Source organism: Lichenostomus cassidix, chromosome 3 (genome assembly GCF_008360975.1).
Source record: "Lichenostomus cassidix isolate B80296 chromosome 3, HeHo_3.0, whole genome shotgun sequence".
Classification (NCBI taxonomy): Eukaryota; Metazoa; Chordata; class Aves; order Passeriformes; family Meliphagidae; genus Lichenostomus; species Lichenostomus cassidix.
This window is the reverse complement of record NC_139483.1, coordinates 103,512,298-103,535,974: the sequence shown is the minus strand read 5'-3', so window position 1 is coordinate 103,535,974 and position 23,677 is coordinate 103,512,298. Positions and strand designations below refer to the sequence as shown.

Here is a 23,677-nt window from a genome sequence, read left to right as displayed (position 1 = left end):
GACTCTTTCCTTTGGCTACAATTACTAGCACATTATCAATTTAATTATATATTGTCCAATTTACCTTTACAGAGGCCAGGGTTGGGAATTTAAAGTTGACGTTTTCCATATTTAAAAATATTTCTGAAGCATTTTGTGGTAACAGATTATTGTGAAATTATCCTGCTGCCAGGCAGATTTACTAAGCGAGGCATCAGTGAAATGTTCTGGAAGAAAGAGGCTAAGAATTTGTGGAGGTTCTGCGGGAGTCTCTTGTGTAACACTTCAGGCTTTTGCATGTACTGCCAGTACCTGACAAAAGATGTCCCTAGTCTCTGCTGTGGTCCTCAGCCAACACAAACAAGAGTCTAAAGTAATAGCAGTAATAGCAATTAAATGGCAAATGGCAAAATAGCAGATGCATTCTGTGAAAAAATTGACAGTAAATGATAGTTTTGTAAGGCAGAGCATCAGAAGTGTCCTGGGAAGCTGCAGTGTCAATATAGGAAAGAAAGACATATGGAGACAAATTATAGAGAGTGAGAGACTAATGACAGCGTAATGAGGTTGCTTGTTTTTCACAGGGCATAAGACTTGGCTATTAAAACCACTGTGCCTCCTCAAAAGAATACTTTCAAGTATGCAAGAGGTTGGAGCACTTTCAATCAGACCAATGTCATGGGAGCTTTGGCTTCCTTAGCCATGAAAATGTGATTAACATTGGAACATTTAGTAAAGGAGGCTTGATGATGAGTTCAAGGGAAAAGATAAAAAACCACTTCTATAACACTATGAGCAAATTTATGCTCCTGAATGATCTGAAATTATGGTAGAGATAGAAAATCATACGAGACAAGAGGACTACTGGAAGACCGTAGATGAGGTAGGTGGTGGGCAGGTAATGTAAATTTCTAAAGTATAGAAAATAAAATAGCATTGCAAAGCTTTAAAAATCATCAAAATTATTAGTTAATTGGCCTAACAGACATAGGTGAGAAAAGTGACAGAGCTGGGATATCAATATGAAGGGACATAGCATGCTTGGGAAAGAAGAGCAGGGAGGAAGGAGGAGGATGGATGGACTTGTCTTTGCATTCACATATTAAAGAGAGCTGTTGAATATTATGTTCACCAGAGCATGACAGATGGATTCATGGGACTTCTGAGAAAACTCAGAGCTATCCAAAGTGCAGTATGTAATGTGCTTGGTGGTTGTAGAGAAAGGAGTCCAGCAATGTAGACTGTTCAGCTAGTTCTCGTAGTTCATTGCTTTACACACACACACATATATACACACATATATATATATAAATACATGAGAAAGCAATTGACAGAGAATATATGGCAGTTTGATACAGAGCATTTGAAGACAAGAGGCAGATTGGCTGCATATTTTCTCAAAAGGGTAACACCTGTGCTAGAACAGAAATACTTAACATGTTTACAATATAAAGCTCTATTCATTCACTAATCCCCTTAAAATCCTGCCCTAGTCAGTAGAGGAATAGGTAACACTTGTCTAAGCTATCTAGGTCAGCACTTAAGGATGAGATGAACTGCATACTTTCTTCTGACTGTGAAGAAAGAAAATTAGGCTTTATGTATTCACATTTAATCAGGCTAATCCCGTGACAGGTATAAAATAGAGTTGTTTTGACTGAACAGGGGACAACTGAAGGGCATAGTAAGAGTTTTCAAGTAAAGGGCACCAATTTAACTTGCATGTCCATGGTTGAAGAGATAATTTATAATGGAGTACAGTGCAACAAAAGTGATTCAGATTAGATTTGATTTGAACGGCAGTCTGGATGGGATTTCCTATGAAGATAATGAAACTTCCATCATGTGTGCATAAGTATCTGCTGAAAATAACATGTTATCATGGATTCACTTTAAGAAAAAGAGACCAATAGAGATCCCTTCCAGTCCTGTAATGTCATCCACACTAATGAGTAGCATCCAGAATTTCAGAACCTTTAGTGAGGGTTTCTTTACCATAGAAGAACCAAGCAAAACAGTTGAACAGGTGCAACACAGAATGATTGAGGAAACCCAAATACAGGCAAAATATGCCTAGTGTCTGATATAAGTAAAAAGCAAATCTGAAAGTTCAGAAAATGTGGTCTGATTAAATGTCTGAGCGAATCTGCATTCTGCAGATTGAATGCAGGATGCAGGATGCAGAAGTGTAATGAAAGGCCCTGCAAAGACAGATAGGTTACCTCTAGAAATCAGCTGAGTATAGGACTCAAGGTACACTGGAGTATGATCATCAATACTGCTAAATTATTAATGAATTTTCTAGTATGGTTTTAGCCTTCTCCAGTGAACATTTTCCTAGTATTCAGGCACAGTTCAGGAGTTGGCACTGCCATGCATCTTCCCTATGAGTAGTTTAGATAGAGGAAGAATCTAATTCAGTGGAAACAAGCCATTCTATTCCAGTTGGCCTCAGGGCCACAGAATAGTTCCTGGCTCCGTTTCATACAGTGGTGCAGATATAGCCTATATCTGTACCTGCAAAAGCAACAACAGTTTGATTGTTGTAGAGCAGCTGTGAGACAACAGGCTGTGGAAATTTGACTTCACAATTTTCAAAGCAGAAGCTGAGAAAGATGATGCATTTTGTGTTGGCAGAAGGGTAAGATAGACTAGGAAAGGCTGTTTACAAAGCTATTGGTCAGTGAAGAGACAAAGGGCTATCAAAAGCAAGCCAGTGTGGAAACATATGCTTTACAGCCTGGTGGATATGGAACAATTGAGTAGATTTTTCTGTAACCAGTGAGTACTTGATGAAGATACAATGAAATGCACCATCATTTCCCCAACCATCAAGCCGTGTCTGAGAGAAGTATACTATGCACTGGGTTTAAGAGCAAACCTGTAAGTCTCTGAAGTCAGAGAAGGGCAAACTAATAAAGAGCTTTGCTCAGATTTTTATGTAAGAAATGTGGAATAAGTAAATAAGTTCTAGCCACTTTTCAGTTTTTTATATTGAGTCTAGTAGAACTAGAACTAGTATACCTTGACTAGTTGAGTTCTAGTACAAGTTCACTACTTGTAATAATACAGTACTAAATGAGGAGGTTGTTTCCTTAAGAGATAGTGACAAATATTGCTGAAAAACTAGTTCAAATTTGGAGGAATATAAACATTACCATACTGAGGTATACTACTGACTTACGCAGGAGCTAATAGCTGGAAATGAGGTCCAAAGTCCATCTTGCCTGGTCTCTCATTTCCAACAATAGTCAGAACAAAATGCTTCCACAAAATGGGCAATAACTCTGCAGTAGAAAAGTCTGCTGGTTAGTAAAGGCATCGTTATTTAAGGTAAAGGCTTAAAGACTTGAGGCTTTTGTAGTTACAGTATCTAGCTCTAAATTATGGTTGAAGTTTGAGAGAATTTAACAGAATTCAAGAGAATTCTAAATATTTCTTGACTTCCAATGTCTTTGTCCTCTCTTGCTAATTTGTTGGCCCTGAGAAGTTCTTACTGTAATGGGCTGTATCCTGTGTGGTGTAAAATGGATTTCCTTTCACATGTTGTGATTATTTCTTCTTCTTAATATTCCTCTAAATGATTTGCAAAAGATTTAATAACTAAAAGGTTCTCTTCTGGGCCTGGTTGCACTTAAGATTTGTGGGTTTTAATCATAATTATCTTTTTAATAAAAGCCTCTCAAACACAGGGGAAGACAGAGACCAGCTGGAAAGTGTTGTTTTACTGAAAAATAAATTAAATAACTGAATTATATTCAATCTGGAAAAATAAAGCTAATGGCATACATAAGAATTTTTTTAAAAGGATGTGAAGCATAAGTTCTCTACAGGTGGGGAACAGAATCAAGGGAACCAGATGTAATAGGTGGGTGAAGGTGGCCAAGAAGGGTCATAAAACTTGTTGTGCTGTAGGGTCTCAAAATATTCTTTAGGAGTACAGAGAATACCCACAGCCTGTACCACAGTCACAAGGGGACCACTAATCTCTTACAAACCCCTCCAGTTCTAAGTAAAGAAAGTTTCTTCATTTCTTGGTGAAAAAAGACAGTATCTTAGTATGTGTGACCTTCACAAAACAGTGTAAGGTGTCTCTCCACTCTCTGCATTCATCTGTTTGAGGGGTTGGTTGACCAGAGGCATCATGAAAGCAGGGCAGCGCTCTTCTTTTCCTCTGAATTTGTCCACTCTAGAAACTGTTACTGGATGTTCTTCCAAGGTTGATACTGCTGCAACTGTGCTATCTGGACCTTGAAGTAAAAATTTGGCTTTGTGTTTTTCCCTGTATCCATTCCAGATCATAGCTCCTACTAACTTACAAAATAGAACAATATTTTGATGTGTGGGGCTTAATAAATTTACACCTACAGCCACAGTCTTGTTGATAGAGTCAACATAATCTAAAGCCAGCAGCAGTAGGGAAATGAAGTGAGCTCGGGTAACCCTTTGTAGTTCTGTTTATTTTTGTCTGATGAACAAGCTATTAAAGAATGTATGTGTGCATCCATTAAATTGTCTAGATTGAAGCTATCTTCACAACCACACATTTTTGTTGGAATAGGAACTATTCTGATAATTTCCTGAAAATCATTAGCCAATGAAGTTGAAAAGAATTTTTTTCCTCTTTGTTATTGTCCCTTGTTTCATTAGTATGGCATCTCTTTCTGTCTATTTTTTCTGTCACAAAAAATTCATTTCCTTAGCCCAGCAAAGAACTGGGCTATCATTTTTCTGTAATTATGATACAGACTACAGACCAAACCACATAGAATAAGCTCTAGTCATGGCACCACAACACAGAGCTATTTTTAAATTAATCAAGGGCATGTATATCTCTGAAAGTTTATCAGGATTAAGTCAGAAATACATAACCTTTTATATTTTATGGATATGTGCACCATGTGTAAGTCATTTTTTTCAAGACTTCTTTCCATAAGGACGTAGTTCCAAATCATCTTGAATTTCCACAGACAACATAGTGTGACTCTCAGTTTTTTGTGAGTCTACAATTCATCTAGCCCTAATTTAATCTTTTTCTTGCAAATAAGCAAGAAAATCTTCTTTGGATATTCAATAATCAAGCAAGAAATTTAAAGACATGAGGAAAAACACATATTTCTGTCCAAGTACAGGAAATCTCTGTATTGCTTCAAGAATCAAGTATAAAATTTATTTTTCCTGAGTTATGTGTTTCTTCCCTGAAATTTACACAACTTCCGAAGTTCTAGCATAGATCTGTTGATACCCTTAGAATCAACTGACAAGAAATTGGTTTATAATACAGTTTATTATATACAGTTTATTATGTTTATTGTATAATAAAAATATTTAGGAAACAATAATAATAATGCTAGACATGCATTTCTTAAAAATTGGGAAATTTTCTATTTCACACATTGTTTGCTTGGCTGCACTGTGGCTATATCAATATGTTTGAAGTTCAGCTCGATATACAGGTATTCATCTAACAACTGGCTGCTTGAATTGGTGATTAAATAACCCAAAGCACTGAAAAGCGTGATTGATTTCAGTCATTATTGTTTGTGAAAACTAATAATTTAGCTGAAGGATATTAAATCCTTGCTGTGACACTTTGGGTTAAAGAGCTACCAATGATATAAAGCACTCTTTTCTTTTCTGGATCCTTGATTTGAGCCCAATCAGGGTTCCTCTATCACAAAACCCCCACAAATAAATCAAACACAATTTGGCACAGTTTGTCGTCTCTGCTTAGCAAATGTATGAGACTGAACTGACACTGATCCTTAATCACCTTTAATCCATGGAGAGGGAATGATCCTACCAGGGCAGGAAAAAGGTCATTGGCAGGATCATGGGGAGAAGCTAAGTTGGCAGTAATTTTATAAGCCTGACCTGGGAATAAATGAGGGGCTTCCATTTTCAAGGTAATCTCTATATATAAAAGATCTGCATATAAAAAGTTACAGCATTTTAAGAAGGTATTTCTGTGTTAAAATCACAATAAACATGTATTTGTCTGTTTAAACTTTGGGTTCACTTTTAAGCTCTAAAGCCTAATTGGTGTTGATAGTTAATTAACACTAGCTTTTTTGTTATTAAATCTTGGTGACCTGGTTATGAATTACAAGGGGCATCAGCAACTTGAAATGAAATAGAGTGTAATAAAACCACTTTGGGGTTCTACAGCTGTCACCAGGTACCTCAGCCAGTTTCTGTAGGTTTCCAACCACACTTTTTTGTCTGTTTTGTAAGAAACAACACCACATGGCGGAATATTTACAAAGGCCATGATACAGCAAAAAATCATGTTATAAGCTTCACTTTCTGTGCTTTGGATTATCCCACTGACTCAGGCTGACTCATCATGCATTAGTCCAGTATATGCGAAAGTACAGATTTCAAGGAATGGGATTATACCATGAAAATCAATAACAAAGCCCACTCAAGTTTGCTTTAGACTGTTAAACCAGATAAACATATTGAATAAGCAAAAATATGTTTACAGGAAAAGCTAAAGAGCTTCTATATGTTCTTTTGCTAGAAATCCATGGCTGGTTCAAAGCCAAATCTTTAGGAGCCTGTTTCCTAGGAGAGTGCAGGGGTACTGGGCTTTTGCCTTGCAGGAAAAGGATGAGAAAAAGTAATTTTTGTTTATTTCTCCCAAAGTCTTTTCAGGAGAGAGCTGCAGTTTATGTACCCTCGGTTGGTAGAGAGATGAGTGCATAAGTCACATCCCTGTGAGACAGGATTAAGGATTTAACTCCAGCATTGATACTGCAAACCATCCTAGCCAAGTAAAGAGCTTTCAAGCCACTCTGTGTGTCTGTGACTGGAGTTGTGGAGCACTTGCACTCATGTCTGTGAGAACTCCCTCCTCATTTCAGGGTCTGAATATCCAAGTTACCAAAAGAACTGATGTAAGTGGTGTTCATCTCGTTTACACACCACATGTGCTGTGGGATTCTTCAGACACTAAATGTTTTCATGGTTTATCACTGGTGAAATCCTTTCCTCAGCAGGGTAGAACTGTCTTGCTTTTGGGAGGAAGCTCCACAAGTTCACAACTTCTCATAAAGCTCAGGCAGCCACTGCATACACCTTCATTCTATGGCAGGATCAGCTCATTTCAGTTGGACTAAGTATCAGTTAGGGACTGATGGAAGACACACCGCTTTTAAACTGCAGGACAGTTCCTATCCTTCAAATATTTAACACTGTCACTTCAAGCATTCCTGCTCAAAGCAAAGAGACAGCCCATCATATGCAGAAGTGTGTGGGTGCAGTATTGGGTCCTCCAAGCCTTTTGTGTTTGCTTCATTACAGTTCAGGGAAAGATTTTAAGTTCAACAAGCACAGTTTTCTCACAGAGGTATGTCTTGACTTTGGGTACTTACAGGCTAAGCCTTGGCTCTGTTTTTGAGGTTTTCTTCATTGGATGTCTGGGAAGATTTTGGTATGTGATCACACTTTATGCAACATTCAAGGTAGTGGTGGGCAATTCTAAGGGAACTGGCTCTGTAAATTTCATTATTGATAAAGAAATATATTTTTCAAGGACGAACTAATAGACATTTTTACACAATGTTTTTCAATTGCAAATATTTTTAAGACTGTCTGCAAAACACAACTCATTGTCATAGCAGCCTGAAGCATGTTTTTAAAATGAGAAAACTGACATAGAGATTTTGTAATTTGCACAGCATCTCAGAGGATTTCAGTGATAGTTCAGAAAAATTCCAGGCCTCCTGACCTTTCATCCCACAGTCTTATCTTTCATGTGTAATGATTTTTCAGAACACTTATTTCAATCTTCTTTTACCTTTGCTGAACCCTGGATATTTTTCTCTTTGGTGAGTAGTGAGAGACAGTGGTGAATGCCAAACAGATTGAAGCTACACATTCACCCTGCTCCAGCATGGACACTGAGGTCACAACTCCAACAGAGCTTCCACACAGCCCATTATGTGCATTCTCTGTGTTTGTTTTGAGCCACAGTCTGCAGGTTTGGGTGAAGCAGCTTCATCACGCAGTAAGTGCAGCATGTGGGCTTTACATTGCATTTTATATTCTACTTGAAATCATGACAATAAAACACAGTAAATATTTTTTCCAGGACTCTTGGTAATAATTCTGGGAATTTCTAGAGATTTCTTGCTAAAGCAGACATTGGCACAGGTTGGAAATCTTTCCAGAGACTGTAACACCAGGTAGCAAACACTGAGAAGGTGATCTCACAGGACAATGTTCCTCTTCAAAGCCCAGTGAAAGATTTCAGACGCCATTCATTTTATGTCAGCTTCTGGTTGTGCCCAGTTCACAACCTGATTCTCAGAGCTGCTGAAAATCTCAAAGTAATAGTCCTTGAGAGCCTTTTGAGATGACTTTCTAATTGCACACAAAAGAAGTAAGTAAGTTCTGAGTTATTTCCTTAGAAAAAGCAGCTTGGTATTTGTGAAATATGGAAACAAAACAAGTTTTTTTGAAAGGGAAAGAACTAAATATTCAAAAAATGCCAAGGTTAGCAGAGTATAGCATTAGGAAATAGCAGAGAGATTTCTCCCTGAACTTGTGACTTAGCTTTTGAGAAAAATAGCTTTTCTGAAGAAGCCCAGATTGACATTCCAGAGCAGCAAGAGAGAAGGTTACTGTTCCGGCTTTATAATGGTATATCTTTAAATATAGCTTTCCACAGACATTAAACATCTTACAGTAACGTGGATTAGAGGGAAGCCATGGATTTAGGATATTTTTACCTTAATAAAGATTTTTTACAGTGTTTCCCATTATGTTCTTTTTAACAAAGTTTGGGAAATATTACATACCTGAAACACCTACTATACAGATGTATGACTGCATGGAAAATGGGATTCCAGGAGGATTTTCAAAACTGGAAAGATCTATCTAATAGGGTTTTGTAACAGTCTTATCCTCATTCCTTTAGTATTCCGTAGCTGTGTTAGGGATGTGACCAGCAGAATACCATGTGTGTGTTTGCTGGGGTTACAGATAACACCATGCTAGAATATTCTGCAGATGTGCTGGAGAGGGACAGGATCAAAGTGACCTTCACAAGCAAAGAAAAGTGCTAAGGGACAAGGAGAGGAGAATGCTGTCATTCCTTAAAGAGCCAAGTTGTTCTGTACATAAATTTCTTACAAATATTGTTAATTACTGATTGAGCAATGGTTCTGCAAGAAAAAATCATGGGAGTATTGTAGGTCACAAGTTCATGTGGGTTAACATGTTGTAAAGTGAGACATGATTTTCATGCATATGAAGAGGTACAAGGGCTGAAAGAGGTACAACTCTGCTGTTGGAGTGAGAGGGACACTGGCATGAGCTGAAATCCTGCATCAGTAAAATTCAAGAGAGGTGAGCCACTGGATGTATCCACAGGAAACCAAGAAAGAATAGTAGCAGACACAGAGAATAGTACCTAAAAGGAGAGGTTTTTGTAAGCATAAGTTATCTGGCCTTTGTAGAGATTTGCCTTAAGATTAATTGTATTAACTGTGTTTGCAATTAGAGGAGCTCAGGGAAACACACTCAAAGTGAATGCGTCAAATACATATGTGGATCAGTTTCCTGTGGCAGCAGGGTTCATAATTAATTACATAGGACATTAAAAAGTACTTCCTTTTATTGTTTTGTATTTAAATGTACTGTGCTGTAAGAGAGGGAAAACCAGTGTGTCATGAAGTATCACGAACGTGATGGCAACAACACATCTTTAATTGTACACCTTTGATTGTTTTCCCCACCATTCTCAGTTTTTCAGTGTCCCACGGGGGTTGTGGCTGTCAGCATACAACATATTTGATTTTTCAGGTGTGGTCACGTGGTGTGATTTCTGTAGTGGCACTGCAGAATTCTGTATCATCCTCCTCCTGCTATTTATGAAACTTAGTATATAGTCTGATTGGAATTTTGAGTTCATGCAGGTAGTGAACACCAATCTGGGGATCTCTGGATTCTGATTCCATTCTTTGCATTGCTTTATAAGCTTGTAATGGAAAAAATACTCTGGGTTTTTTTTTTCTGTGTGTGTCTTGATTACTGCTTCTTCAGCTTCATTAGTGTATTGATTTTTTTTCTCTGATTGGATCTCTCACATTTTCACTGCCTGTTCCTCACAAACTGGCTAACATTGTATCCTCTGTAAATGCTGTCAATAGAGTACTTATCCTTTTACCAGATCATTACGCAATAAGGTGCTTATTGTTTTATTATTGAGCTAGAGTAGAATCTTAGGCCAGGATTCATTCCACCTCAATTTAGGAATTTAATTCAGGTTAAGATCTAAACATTTTATCATGGAAAATAGAGTAATCTTGAGAAGTGATTTAATCCACCCCAGAAATTATCCATTTGCCAGGTGTGTTCAATGATTATTCAGAGATTTTAGAACAAAATTTCAAATTGTATTATTTTATTATTATTTCTTTAAATTCTATTATTATAAATTTATCATTTTGTAAATTGTGATGGATCTAGACCTTCTTTGTTATTATGAAGACTGGATTATCTAAGGCTATTTTATTTGCTTCCAAACTGCTTATCAAATTACAACCTTTCATTTTACAGATGTTTAATTCCAGCCAAAGTTTTTTGTGTCCTATGTGAGGGAGTTTTCAGAAGACTTGAAATTTTTGTCATCTGGTTTTGCATACTGAAGAACTTACAGAACAGTGAAATGCTAAAATCCTTTATAAAATCAGTAGCAATCAGGCAGTATTTTTTACTCCCAAAGCCATAGGACACAGTGATTCTTGTGTAGCAAGATTGTTATCAACTCAGCAATTCTCCATTTAGGGTTCTTTCACACTTTTAAATATACCTTCTAGCCCTGATATATTCTGTACTTTCCGCTGTTGCTATTCTTGATACCTCACTACTCAAAGAGAAATTGTTATTACCAGAAAAAGAGTAAAGAGAGCAGAAATCTCCTGAATGTATTGAACAAGAAAATTGGATGCCATAAAGGAAAGTCACTTATCTTCCAAATAGCGTCATTATCTTCTTTAGCTGCTCCCTTAGCCTGTACAGATTCTGTTGTAGGCCTCTTGTTTCTGATACACCTAAGGAATATTTTATTGTTTATTTTTAAATCCTTTAATGTTTGTTCTTGGAAACCTACTTTTGCTCTTTGCAATTTCCTCTTACTTAACGCCTGCTGAAGTTTAAGTTCCTGTTTATTGGTTTCCCTAGGATCATGTTTCCAAAATTTGAAGGATTCCTGTTTGGTTGAAATAGACTCTTGAACCTTGCTGTTCATCCGGTTTAGCTTAATCCTGCCTTCCTGGTTCCCTTTCTTTCACAGTATCCCAAACTTCAGAGACATTTGCTTTTGAAGTACTGCCCTTACTGCCTTTGCTGTCTTACACTTTTACTTTTAGGCTCTCTGTGACTAACCTCAGCTTACTAAGTGTATGAATGCCACTTCAATTATTATTTACTGAAAAAAAACACACAAGCCACTTGGAAATATGAGCAGCCTCCACTGAGAACAGGAGATAGGACAGAGGAACCAGGAAGATGGGAGAAGGGGAGCAGGGCAGTACTTACTGTTCCCACTGTGTGACTGAACTGGGGGTGCAGAGCTGCCTGCAGAGTCCCAGTGGTGCTGAATGTGTCAGGTTCTGATGGCCACTGGTATTGTCATCCCTGCCCTCCATCCACTGCAAGGTGTTGCAGGAGTTCTGACTGTAGGTGTGCTCTCTGCTGTGGCCTGCTAACAAGAACCTCATTCTGGGCTGGCAGGTAGAAGTCCTGACACACTGTGATCCTCATGTAGTGAGTTTGGTACAAGTCCTGTTGCCACAGATACTCTGCCAAATCCAGGCTCTTGCACTTAGTGCTTTGTGAAATCTTGTAAATCCAGTGAGTTGCCTTGGTTAACTGAATGACCAGTGCTTAGAGCAGCAAGGGCTGCTCTCCACATCTTGCCTTCTGACACAGAGCAGGGCTTTTGACAGACAGAAAGCTTCAGTTACAGGTAGGAGTTCTGAGCACTAAAGTCAATAGTTACCACATTAGAAACAGAACTCAATCTGAAATGAATTACCTATGGAATTCCTCATTATAGACTCACAGAATGGTCTGGGTTAGAAAGGACCTTAAATATCACCAAGTTCCAACCCCCCTGTCATGAATAGGGACACCTTTCATTAGATGAGGCTTCTCAAAGCCCCAAACAACCTGCTCTTGAACACTTCCAGGGATGGGGCAGCCACAGCTTCTCTGGGCAACCTGTGGCAGGGTCTCACCACCCTCACTGAAGGATTTCTTCCTTATATCCAGTCTAAACCTGCCCTCTTTGAGCTTAAGGCCATTCCCCCTTGTTCTGTCACTCCATGCCCTTTTGAGAATTCCCTCTCTCTTGCAGCCTCTTTGGATACTGGAACGTGCTGTAAAGTCTCCCCAAATCCGTCTGTCATCCAGGCTGAACAGCCTCAACTCTCTCAGCCTGTCTTCACAGGAAAGGTGCTCCTGCCCTGTGACCAATTTAGTGACTCTCCTCTGGACTTGATCCAATTGTCTTTCCTATCTCTTAAATATTTAAGTTTTTCCTAGATGATTTTTGAAGATGCATTCTAAGATGTGTATCATTAAAGCAAGGCATGTAATTCATCTGTTTGGAGCTGAATTGAGAAGACAACAACCAGTGTCAGGGTATGAGCTCAACAATGCTTTAGATGCACAGACTTTGCTAGCTGCACCACAAGATTAGACGACTGGGTTGCTAAGCACAAAACTGCAAGACCCCTTTGCCCAGCAGAGTAGGATGGGACCAGCAAATTTGCTGGATTGTCTTTGACAACCTTTTCTTCTTGTCTAGGAAAGGAAGAACTTGCATGAGCTACAATGTTTAATTGACGAAGGCAGTGTTCTGCAGTCATACAACTGAGCTGTGTCTTTCTTGGCTGGCTCAGAAGTAGACACTATTTTCTAGGATGGTTTTTTTTTTTTATTTGAGAGCATTGGCTTTGTCTTTTAACATTTGATCTCCAGTTCCATCACTCATCTCTCTGGTGGCATTCTGTTTCCTTAGAGCACTGCTGGAATTCAGCCAACTCCATGTTTTGGTTGCCACCAAAGACCTGTGTGATTACCATTTCCTCCTCTGTCTCACAGTGTGAGAACATCTCACTCCTGTCTCAAAGCAGCATCAGATCCAACACTGACATTAACTGCTTGTGCACAAAACTTCATTGGGTCAGATTTTAAAAATTGTCGGGATATTTCCATTTTCTTCTGTTTTTCAGGAGAGGATTTATTATCTTAAAGTACTTTCAGTCATTCTAAGACTTAGAAATTTAAATGCTTTTAGATAATTTAACCATTGGTTTTGCAGACTAGTGAGAAAGTAGAATAATGTCCTTTTTTCCCACATATAGGTTATGAATGTCTCTGTGATCAGAGGTCAGGAGAGGCTTGGCCATCTTCTTAGCCCAGTAAGCTGATTGGTCCAAAAAGTAGATAAAAGAAGTGCTAATTCTTTGGCTAGCTTCACATTTCTTCAGTACAGCACTAATGACAGAAATTGATAGCCCTTATTAAAAGATCCTTTGAAGGTCATCTCATATTCTGGAAACATAATGCATGGAGCAACTCTTGATTCTGCAGTTGAATACATGAGGTTTGTTCTAGCTGCAGAACTCGTAAGCTACAGTGCTTGTTCAAAGCCAGATTTTGGACTGTACGTTGAGTTTCTGTAGGTTCTGTTGTAAGAGAAGTCAAGTGAGTTGGACACAGTGTAATCCTTCTGTGTCAAAATATTTAAACTGGTGAATATTCAGACAAACCAACCCACTTTTCAGAAGTGCTCAGTTCCCATTGCTGTCTAACATACATGGGACATGCCAGAACTCAAGACTTCTTAAAATTAATTAGGTGTCCAAATGTTAGACTCAATTGTTTATGTCTCTGAGACAGTATCTCGCAGATCAAGTCAAAATAAATTGCACTGAGCCATTTTTATTTGCATTCTAGAAAGTAAAGTCTTAGACATTTGGTGTCCAGTCCAGTCCTGACTGGGCAGGTACCATCAATTTTATGCAGGACAACCATGTATTTGTAGTTGCCATTGTATTTATTATTTGTTGTGTTGAATATTTGAATGACTTGCATATTGAGATGTCAATAATTCAATCATCTGCAGATTATAATGCCTTGTAATGTATGTTTTGTATTTAAGCCCTGGTCTTGAAAACCCTTGATGGGTGATTTATCATACTTACTTTTATCTTTTTAAAAGCATGCAGTGAAAGCTAGTCATCAGAGTTCTTTCTTTGGTCAGGAGAGAGAAAGAGTCATCACCGTGGGCTGATCTAGAAGTCTGTAGGATAGAGTCATGATCCAAAGATGTCTTTCCCTTTCCATTAATTGTGGAATTAATTAATAGTAGGTGACTTAATTCAGTCTGTATGCCTTTTTAATCATTTGGTTAGGTGAGATAAACTCTGTTCTTTCTGTCGGTGGCATTCTTTTCCGTGGGATTGTTGAGATGATGACTGCTCTACTTGCTCTGCTTTTTTGCAGAGTTGGGTCCATATCTTTTTCCAGAAGATTTGCTGTGTACTTACATTATTGCTTGTTTCTTTTTCTGCAGCCAACATCTTGTACATGGCCAGCCAAGAAATGATGAAGGTGGTGGAGAGAGACAGTACAACCATAAAACAAAATTTAAAGAAGGTAACTATTTAATCCTCAGTTTTCAAAGGAAGCCCACATGCATGAGATGTTACATCCAGTTACATTTGTGCTAAACCAGATTTCAGCAGGCTTGATTCTGCTTTTTTGTAAGTGTCATTCCGTTTACTTTGGCGAAGTCATTGAAGGGGTCACTGATCCTTAAAATGTGTTGATCCACAGCTTTGCAGATATAGCATTCACCACTGTCAGATGTACCAGCCCATCTAGTTTGTTGTCCTTGCTGGAGGAGAAGCAGTCTGTGTTCTGGCTGAGCCTGAGCTATGGTTCCCAGTGAGGCCTGTAGTTAGCTGGGTTCTGCTCAGACAGGCAGACAGGACATGGGTGCAGGCTGATGGACCAAATCCTCTGACTCGCTGGACATGCTGGACATGTCAAGAACACATATCCTCTGTGCTGTAGGGTGTCAGTTACATCATGGGATTCTGCAGCCTCAATCTTCCCATAACTTCTAAATGTAATAGAGGAGTCAGCAAAATTACGGCTCCACCATTTCAGCCATTGGACTGTAGTGTAAGTGAAACTCCTCAGAAGCTGGAGCTACTCCTCTACAGGTGGATTAATTCATTCCAGGGACCCTTCTCACACTGAGCTTTCTTTTCTGTATGGATTTATTGTTGAAAGAGATTCTGTGAAGTTCTTGTCTGGACCAATTGCATTTTCCCAGTCAGAGTTCAGGGGTTGGCACAGGCTGGGAATTGGAGTTCTGATGTGGTCACCCTGTGGTCACCATGTTCTGGAGGCTGAGATAATTTAATAGTGTGACCATGGTCAGACAATTCCAGATGGCTTGTGAGCCAGAAAAGTGTCACATTTAATAAACTTCTATTGAGATAGCCTCTGTGTAGATAATCAGTATAACACATTATTCTACTGTGTCCCTTTCCTTCCATTTTTTGCTATCATCCCCATCTTTTTGCTGCAAGAATGATTCTAGCACTTCGCACTGGAAGAGATTTTCCGCAGAGAATGGAGTTTTCTAGGACAGAGGTCCTAGATCTCTGTAAAATTACTCTCTGTCTTTTAAATAGAAATTGTACAAAGTTCACTTCATAAAACAGTCTTTCTTTTTGTGGCTGAAAATAGATTTAATTTTTATTTAGCCCATTTGCCTTCTCTGTACTTTGAAAGGTGTGTTCATATTTTAAAGGAGTTGAAGTAGCACATGTGAATAGGGATCCCTGCACTTTACCTGGCATACCTGGGCTTTCTCACTTTTGTTGCAGAGTACTCAGAATTCTCCTGCACTTTGTGGGGAATCTTGGTGAAGAGACTGAAGGACTGAAGACTGAAGAGATTGCAAATACTCCCAGTGTCTTAAAACTTCCCATGGGTTGATCCAAAGCCCAGTGAATTAAAGGAAAGTGGTTGATTTTATTGACTGAATCACCCCTCCCAGTGTCAGGGAGCTGGAGGGTCTGCCTGTTCCCTGAGCCATGAGCCAAGGATAACCCCACACAGGCAGTGACCTCTCCAAGCAGGATGCAGTCCCACAGCACCTAAGCAGAGCCTGGAACAGGGTCTATTTACTGTCCAAGACAAGGCAAAGCAATGAACCAGGTCCAGCATCCCTCCAGAGAATCCAGTCAGGAGCAAAAGGGGACAGGGAGAGAGACAGGAGTGGAGACAAGGCTGCAGTGTGGGGTCCAAAGTCTGTCCATGAGGGATTGCCAAAGCTATGGTGGAAGGGAAGCTGCAAGGTGGGAGCCATCCAGGTGACAAGCTGTGTACAGTGTAGGTCTGATGGCAGTTCAGGACACAGGGCCAGGGCTGGAGTGACTCTACAGTGTAGCTTGGGAGGCAGAGACTAAAGGACAGAGCTGGAGTCCTGTGCAGGGAGCATGGGCTGGGGGCCAGGTGGGGCTGGGGAGGTCTGTCAGTGCCCTGAAGGGTGGCCCTGCAGGTCCCTGTGTTGGCCACGGTACAAAGTGAAGAGTGCAGGAGCAGGACTCCAGGTACTTGTGGAAATGTTAATCACAAGCATGCGTGCTTGAAGTTAAGCATAAATGCTTTGTTGGGTGGGGATGATGGTGGTGACAATCAGCTGCAGCTCCAGTGGCTTCAGGTGGTCTCTCAGATGCTTCACATTACAAAAATTCTGATTTCTTGTACTGAATGAAGGCCCACAGCCAACAGTAAGAGTTTGCAGGTGTCCAAGTCTGCTCCATCTGTGCTTTTGTTGACTCTGTCAATCTAAGCATGGCCTTGGCAGGCAGGAGCTGTTTAAAGCCTGTGTTAACTTTCTTTTATTGATTCTTCTATGTCCTCATACGTATGTGGCAAACATACCCAAGAAAACAAAAAGCTGAAGCAGGCTTATAAGAGTTGGCAAACTTGAAGAAAAAGCAGGTCTAAAAATGAAGCTAAATGCTTCTCTTTTTTCATCTTCTAGTAATTTATGGGAATGTAAGAATTAAGGGAAAAATTTTGAGTTGGCATCATGTTAAATTTGAAGAGTATTGACAATAAAAATGGGCTTAACTTATAAAGGTTGGAAGTTTATAAAAACAGGAACTACAGTCCAAGTTGCTATAGAACTGGCAAGCTGTTACTTAAAAAAATTTGTACTGTTTAGTAGTCACTGTGATCATATGGTAAAAGCCAATCTTAACACCTGACTTTGCCAGCTGCTGTGGAATAGAAAAGTTATTTCTGGATGTTATTTGCATTCTGTGATCTGAAAGAAGAGACACAAAATTATTCCAATCTTTCCATGTCCAGGTTTAACTATAATTAATACTAGCTAGGGACCAGGAGAAATTTTATCACCAGACTGCAGATTCTTAGTCTAAGAAAGTTAATTGCTTGGATTTATGTTGAAAGAATGGGAGTTGGAATATTGTTTGGATAATTAAGTGGGATTTTTCATTTGAACTCTTTGAAAGTCAGAAGTTGAGCACATTAAATAGCAGTGGAACTGTATGAGGAGGATAGAGACCTGTGTTCTAGCAAGGTTATATATGATAGAGCCTTTGAACTATTGTGTAAAAGTATTTGTCTTGATCAAGCAGTACATCAATGTACAGGAATTTGACTTCTTACTGCAGTGACACAGGGGGTTGTGATAAACCAGAAAACCCAGATAAATAAAGTGAGGGATACTGATAAAAGATTTCCTCAGCTCTGGAGGTTAATTATTAGCTGATCATGTCTAAGGCAGCTGAGCTACCTAGGTTCTTTCACTGTAATAACATCAACTCCCTTTCCTAACAGAAGCTGGAGGCAAAGATATTACTGAACTAGAGGAAGTTTATTGTAATTCCTGCACAAAAGGAAGTGGGTGTAATTCCATGTTCTTAAAAGATGGATCAGCACTGAGCATCACAGATCTTTTACAAATAGAATAAGAAAAAATTTAAAAGACACAGGAAAATAAATGTGTTGGGCATTCACTAGCATGCCTGGAATGGTCAATGATATTTCCTTATAGAGATCCTCTACAGCAGTTAGCTTTTTAAGTTTGCATCATGCCCCATTCATTGCTCTGTTGTAAGACTTAGCCTTATTGACTTTTTTTCTGTCAAGTTGTAAACCTCTTATAATAAATATAATCTTACATATATCAAGAAGATAATTGCATAAAAGCGTAAAACTGGGGTTCTTACAGAGAAAATTCTCTTTTAAAATAATCACCCCTCAGATTCTGTATTTTTTGAGATATATCTGGTTTATTACTCCATGTGTAATACACAGTAGTCCTATTTTGAAATGTAGGATCTGCCCCAAAGTCCTTTTAAATCTATTGAAGAGCTTCTGGAGGCTTCAGGAATTCTTGAATCAATGAATTTTTTGTAGCGGTTCATGATTTCTTAAGATCATAAACCATACCCTCCAACTGCAGATCAGGATTCTTTTGGTTAGCATGTTAAACCAAAACACATTTATATGTTCCTTGAGTTTTTGCCAGTGGTCTGGTGTAGCAGTTGCATTGATTGCATAGGGAAAAAGACAGGAAACATCTGAAGTAGAGATACAAAGATAAAAAAAACAAAGATGAAAAAAAAAGAAAGGTGAAAACTGGAAGTTTATGGATATATTAACCTATTTTCACTCAAACTGTGGAAGTCTTTGTTGGAGGTGGCTTATAACCACCCATGTATAGACAGTTGAGTCAGGAAGAAATTGAGTTTTGAAAAAATTAAATTAATGAAGTATATGTTTATTACTTCTTGCATATAGAATTTAACGCTGTGGAAGTTTATATTGCACCAGTAATACCATAGATAATATGTTCTCCAAGAGTAACAACTGAACACTGGCATGCTGAGATTTAGAATAAAAGCTGAAGAATGAAGTATTTCCTTTCCACAGAGAAATGCTAGGATTTTCTTTTGCAAAATTGTCCTTGCTAGAGAATTTTTTTAAAACTAAGCAACCAAGAACTATTTTGACCGCTGAAGCAGCTGTTTTGATGTTGCCCAGTGTTTTTGTTTGAATCTCTGTAGACATCCATGGGGGTTAGTAATTATTCCCAGTGAGAGGAGCATGATCTGAAGATACGTGCTTGAAAGAATACTACAAATACTTTGCCTGCCCACAGCCTGAGTGAGGTGCCTGCCTACATTTGTGAAAAACCTTCCAAACACTCTTTCTGAATAGGTGCAAAGTGTTCTCGCAAGCCAAGAACACCTCTTTTTTTGGCTGGTCTCACATCCTTTTTGGCCTGCACTCCCTGGAGGTGTGGAGTTGAAGCCAGGGAAGTTGCACATGTGCTTGGGGATTTTGGTGCCTGTGTCATTTAACCATAAGAACAGCCTTCTCTTTGAAGCACCCAGAATGCCTAATCAGGGATCAGCAGCTTCTCTCCTCTGTGGAAAAGGACCCCAGTGAGAATTTTAAAAAGTCAATGTACCACAATATCCTTACCTGTGATGTTTCACTTACTCTGTAACTGAGCACCTGTTGCCAGTGCACTCAGTTAATTTGTACTGTGTGGTATTCTAGTAAAGAAGTAATGACAAGAATTTCCAAATATTTTGGGGTTGGCAAAACCTTATGCTGGTGTGTGCTGCACACAATGAGCAAAGACAGCAATATTTCCCCAGCCTTCTGAAGACTATTTAAAAGTTACTGTCAACCCCTTACTACCCCTTTATTTCCTACCTCCTACCATAAACACCAGTGGGAAACATTGCCCTTTACAGCCAGATGCTGATCCTGCTGTTGCAAGAGAGATTTGACTGATTTACCTTAGATAAAGTCCCACTGAATGTAGGCAGTGTCAGGCTGATACTCAGAGGGAAAAACTGTTTGCAATAAATACAGTTGGAAGAATCTGTCCCAGCAATAGTATCACTTAAATAGTGGTTTCAGGTCTGTTTGTTTTTATTTTGGTATTTATACAGACTTGACTTTTGAAATATTCATGTTCCTGACACATCTAAATATATACCCTTGAAATGCTTTTAAGTCTTTAAAAGTAGCATAGATAATATAAATAAGTTAATCACCCTGATTTGTTGATAAATCCTGTGAATCCTTTTTAAAAGCTCAGTTTTATTTTGCATTGAGTTTGACCCATCATTATCTGTGAGAAAGTGGAAATAAAAGTGGCCTCTCTTGATCTCATAGGTCTTTGTGCAGAGCAGCCGGTGGCACTGCTAACAGACTGCAGCAGAATTAAAGAGAAGCCCTTTTCCCTTTCAATTTACCAAGTTTCAACACTGATAAAAGCACGAAAGCAGTGTGTAGAGCACCACACTTGACACTGGGGAGAGCAGTGACACACCTGGAATCACATGCAGATTAGCCACTACATCAGGCCCTATCTCAGGGTTTACATCCTAATTTCTTTGGTAGTGAAATATTTCTCCACCTCCTTTCCAGACAGGGAAGCTGGTTTTGGTTATTACTTATGCTGGTTTTACAAAAGTGGCCACCATCCTTGTGTTAAATAAACTCACCACAAGCACTTGAACTACCCATTGCACCTTTACTACAAGGCCAACAGGCCAGTATTTAAAAAGAACATTGTGTACCCCAGATTGTGAACTGCATCTTCTCAAAACAGTCCAACTGAAAATGTTTGGTTTCACACTGCCCTTGCAAAGTTGAGAAAACCCAGTTCTGGTAAAACAAGCTGAGAAGCAAGTTCCCAGGACCTTACCATCAAACTGGCTGATCTCAACCACAGCAGGATCATGAGAGAGAGAGATGGTATCTCAGAGAACCATATCCCAAAGCATTTAGGGCTTCCTAGGGCAATGCCAGCTCTTTGAATTCCCAGAAGCCAAAGTACAACTGAAGCACATTAAAAAAAAATTGTGTCCCAAACCAGTCTGTTCCCATGTCGTTTATCCTATTCTTTTGGCAGGATAAGGTGGAGACATTTTCACAATTCCAGAGAAGCTAAGTCATTTTCTATAAACCTTGGTTGAAACTAAAATTAATTCTGGGATAATGCCTTTTAACTAGTTTTCATCCAAGAACAAATGAAACTTCTCACTGGTTGCTGCTGAGAGATGTCACCCAGAGAGAAGCTGCTGTGGCAGCCAGTGAATGCATGTGGGAGTAATACTGATAAAATGTGAGTGTGTCAGAGACAAGTATTTCAGCAAGAGCACTGGTGCAGTCCTGCTGTTGCACATGTGCTGCTCCTTTATATCCACAGAGATCAGTCCGTTGCTCTTTGCCATCAGCTGGAGTGGTGCCTGCCCATGTAATAAGATCCTAAAGTTGTTATAGCATGTACCAAATTCCAGAGAGATGGAGGAAACTCAATTAATATATTTTAACTCTTTGGATTTGTTTTTTAGTGCTGGCCTGTTACAGTTACAGAAGAGGCAGAAATCTCTCTGTAATTAGTACTTTAATAAGATCCTAAAGTTGTTATAGCATGTACCAAATTCCAGAGAGACAGAGGAAACTCAATATATTTTAACTCCTTGATTTGTTTTTCAGTGCTGGCCTATGACAATTACAGAAGAGGCAGAAATCTCTCTGTAATTTGTACTTCTGTGAACTGTCATGCATACTGTAACAAGTGCCAATGGAGTCAACTGCAGGAAATCTTTATTATTTTCTTAGAAACTCTTTAAAATGTAAACATCCTGTTGATACAAATCTCAGATTCTTCTGATGTTTACTTAGCAGCTGCCATCATTGTGCAGTGTCAGAGTAGACATACCATATTACAGGGTAGGAGGCTGACAGAGCCCTGTTTGGACTTGTGTTTTATTTTACGGAAGCTAAGGCAGAAAATACTTCTGAGCCATTTAATGGTAAATCATCTTCTAAGAATATTGCTGTTATTTTAAAACTACTTGAAATTTAGAAATTGGATAACTATTTCAAATGCAGCATTGAAATGGCTGGCAAAGACAGCCCACATCCCCTTCACTCTGCCCTCAACATCAGATCCTGAAAGTGGACATGTTTTAGTCACTCACAGCAAGCAGGATATTGCATCAGGAATCATAAAGTCTGTCATGTCCAGTGGTAGCTGCCATTTCCCTTCTGAGTCAGGAATACCTGGAAGTCTCACCATTCAATATTTCAAAAGAATAAAAATAATCCTCTCACCCTCATGGCAGAAAAGTTTTTAAAAATGAAAATATTGGAAAGTTTAAGCCCAGAGGAAAACTAGAAAGGACTTCCTATTTATTGTTTTGCAAATCTGTTTATTTTTAAGCTAGTCTAATTATTTTGAGGGGCTGACTCATCATTTCTGAATGCTTAGATTGGCAGCAGCTTTCCGTTGCTGGTGCAGTGGTTGTGCTGACTCAGGATGTCTTTACAGCCATCCACCATCCACAGGAAAATATGCACTTTACAGACCCATGCAAACCATACAGTGCATGCCAGTGTTCCCTACATTAATGGAGATCCCATGTGCCTCTGGTCACACACATGGTTTGTTAATTATTCCTGCCCTCCTGCTGCAGTAGCAAAGCTCCTGATGTTAAAATGAAGGTGAGAAGGAAACTCTTCTTTAAATATATCTAAAATTATTCTGTTTAAATATATGAGGAAAGGGGGTAGCATTTTAAAGTCTGTGTATTTCATGTCTGCGTGTGACACAGGCAAAAAGCAGAGACATTTGTCATTCAGAAGGAAACTCCCAAATTCACAAATGGCAGTCAAGCAGCTGTCAGGTTTCATGGGCCCTGTACCAACATCTGGATCACTGAAAATTTACACCTTGGTTGCAGTCTTGCTCCCTCTCATAATCTAGTAACAAGGAAGCATTTTGAAAACAATTCTGCAATTAAGAAACACTTCTGTTAAAGTTTTGGATGTGCAGGCATGGGCACATGGACAGAATGCACACACCAACACCTGCACATGAAATAAGCAGACAACTGCAGCATCAAATCAAGCTCCCCAAGCCTCCTGTTTAAAAACTGTCTTAGTTGGCTATAACGGAACCAAACCTTAAGTGCATTTATGACACAAGTGTCCTACCTTGACTGGGTTTATTTTAATCCAAAGGATTCTATAATGTCTACGAATAAAGCTCAGGGGAGAATTCATTGTTTTCTCATGGTAACAGTTCCTGGCTTGGACAAGGAAGCTTCTCATTCCAGTGTAAAGGAGACACATGCTGAGCTATTAAAGAGGGGAAATGGTGAGGGAGCAGTAAACAGAGAGGAGGAGGAGGCAGGAAGAACCAAAGGGTCTGTTTGTTTGGCCAGAAAAAGGCTTCTGGTGCTATATGAGGTGGTGGATTGGAGCTACCCAAGCAAGGCTATCTTTCCTGAATGTGTGGTGAAAGTGGGGATGCCTGGTACACATGTAAAAGCCACAATACAGTTACCTGTACTTAGATGTTTTTATGTTGAACTGAACCCAACTCTCATCTTGGGAACCACTGCTAGTCTGAGAGATGCTTGAGGAGCAGTGCTGGGAGCAGAGGCTCTAGAATAAAACAACTAGAGTTGGAATTGAGACTCAGAACAAGATAGAGGAACTGGGAGACTAAAATCTAGCAGGGCAAGAATGTGGGACTAGAACAAGAAGCAGAAGTAGAAGAAATCAGAAATCATGAAGTAGGGAAAATAGAGCT

General features: G+C 39.2%; 1 protein-coding gene across 2 annotated transcripts in view; it reads left to right on the top strand.

Moving 5' to 3' along the window:
• LDAH (lipid droplet associated hydrolase) overlaps positions 1–23,677 on the top strand; it is a 113,509-nt gene that overhangs the window by 82,944 nt on the left and 6,888 nt on the right. For both annotated transcript variants that reach the window (XM_085056965.1, XM_085056964.1), the window contains exon 6: positions 14,573–14,655. In XM_085056965.1, the coding sequence (XP_084913091.1) occupies positions 14,573–14,655 (83 nt within the window). The remainder of the gene's footprint in view (positions 1–14,572; positions 14,656–23,677) is intronic.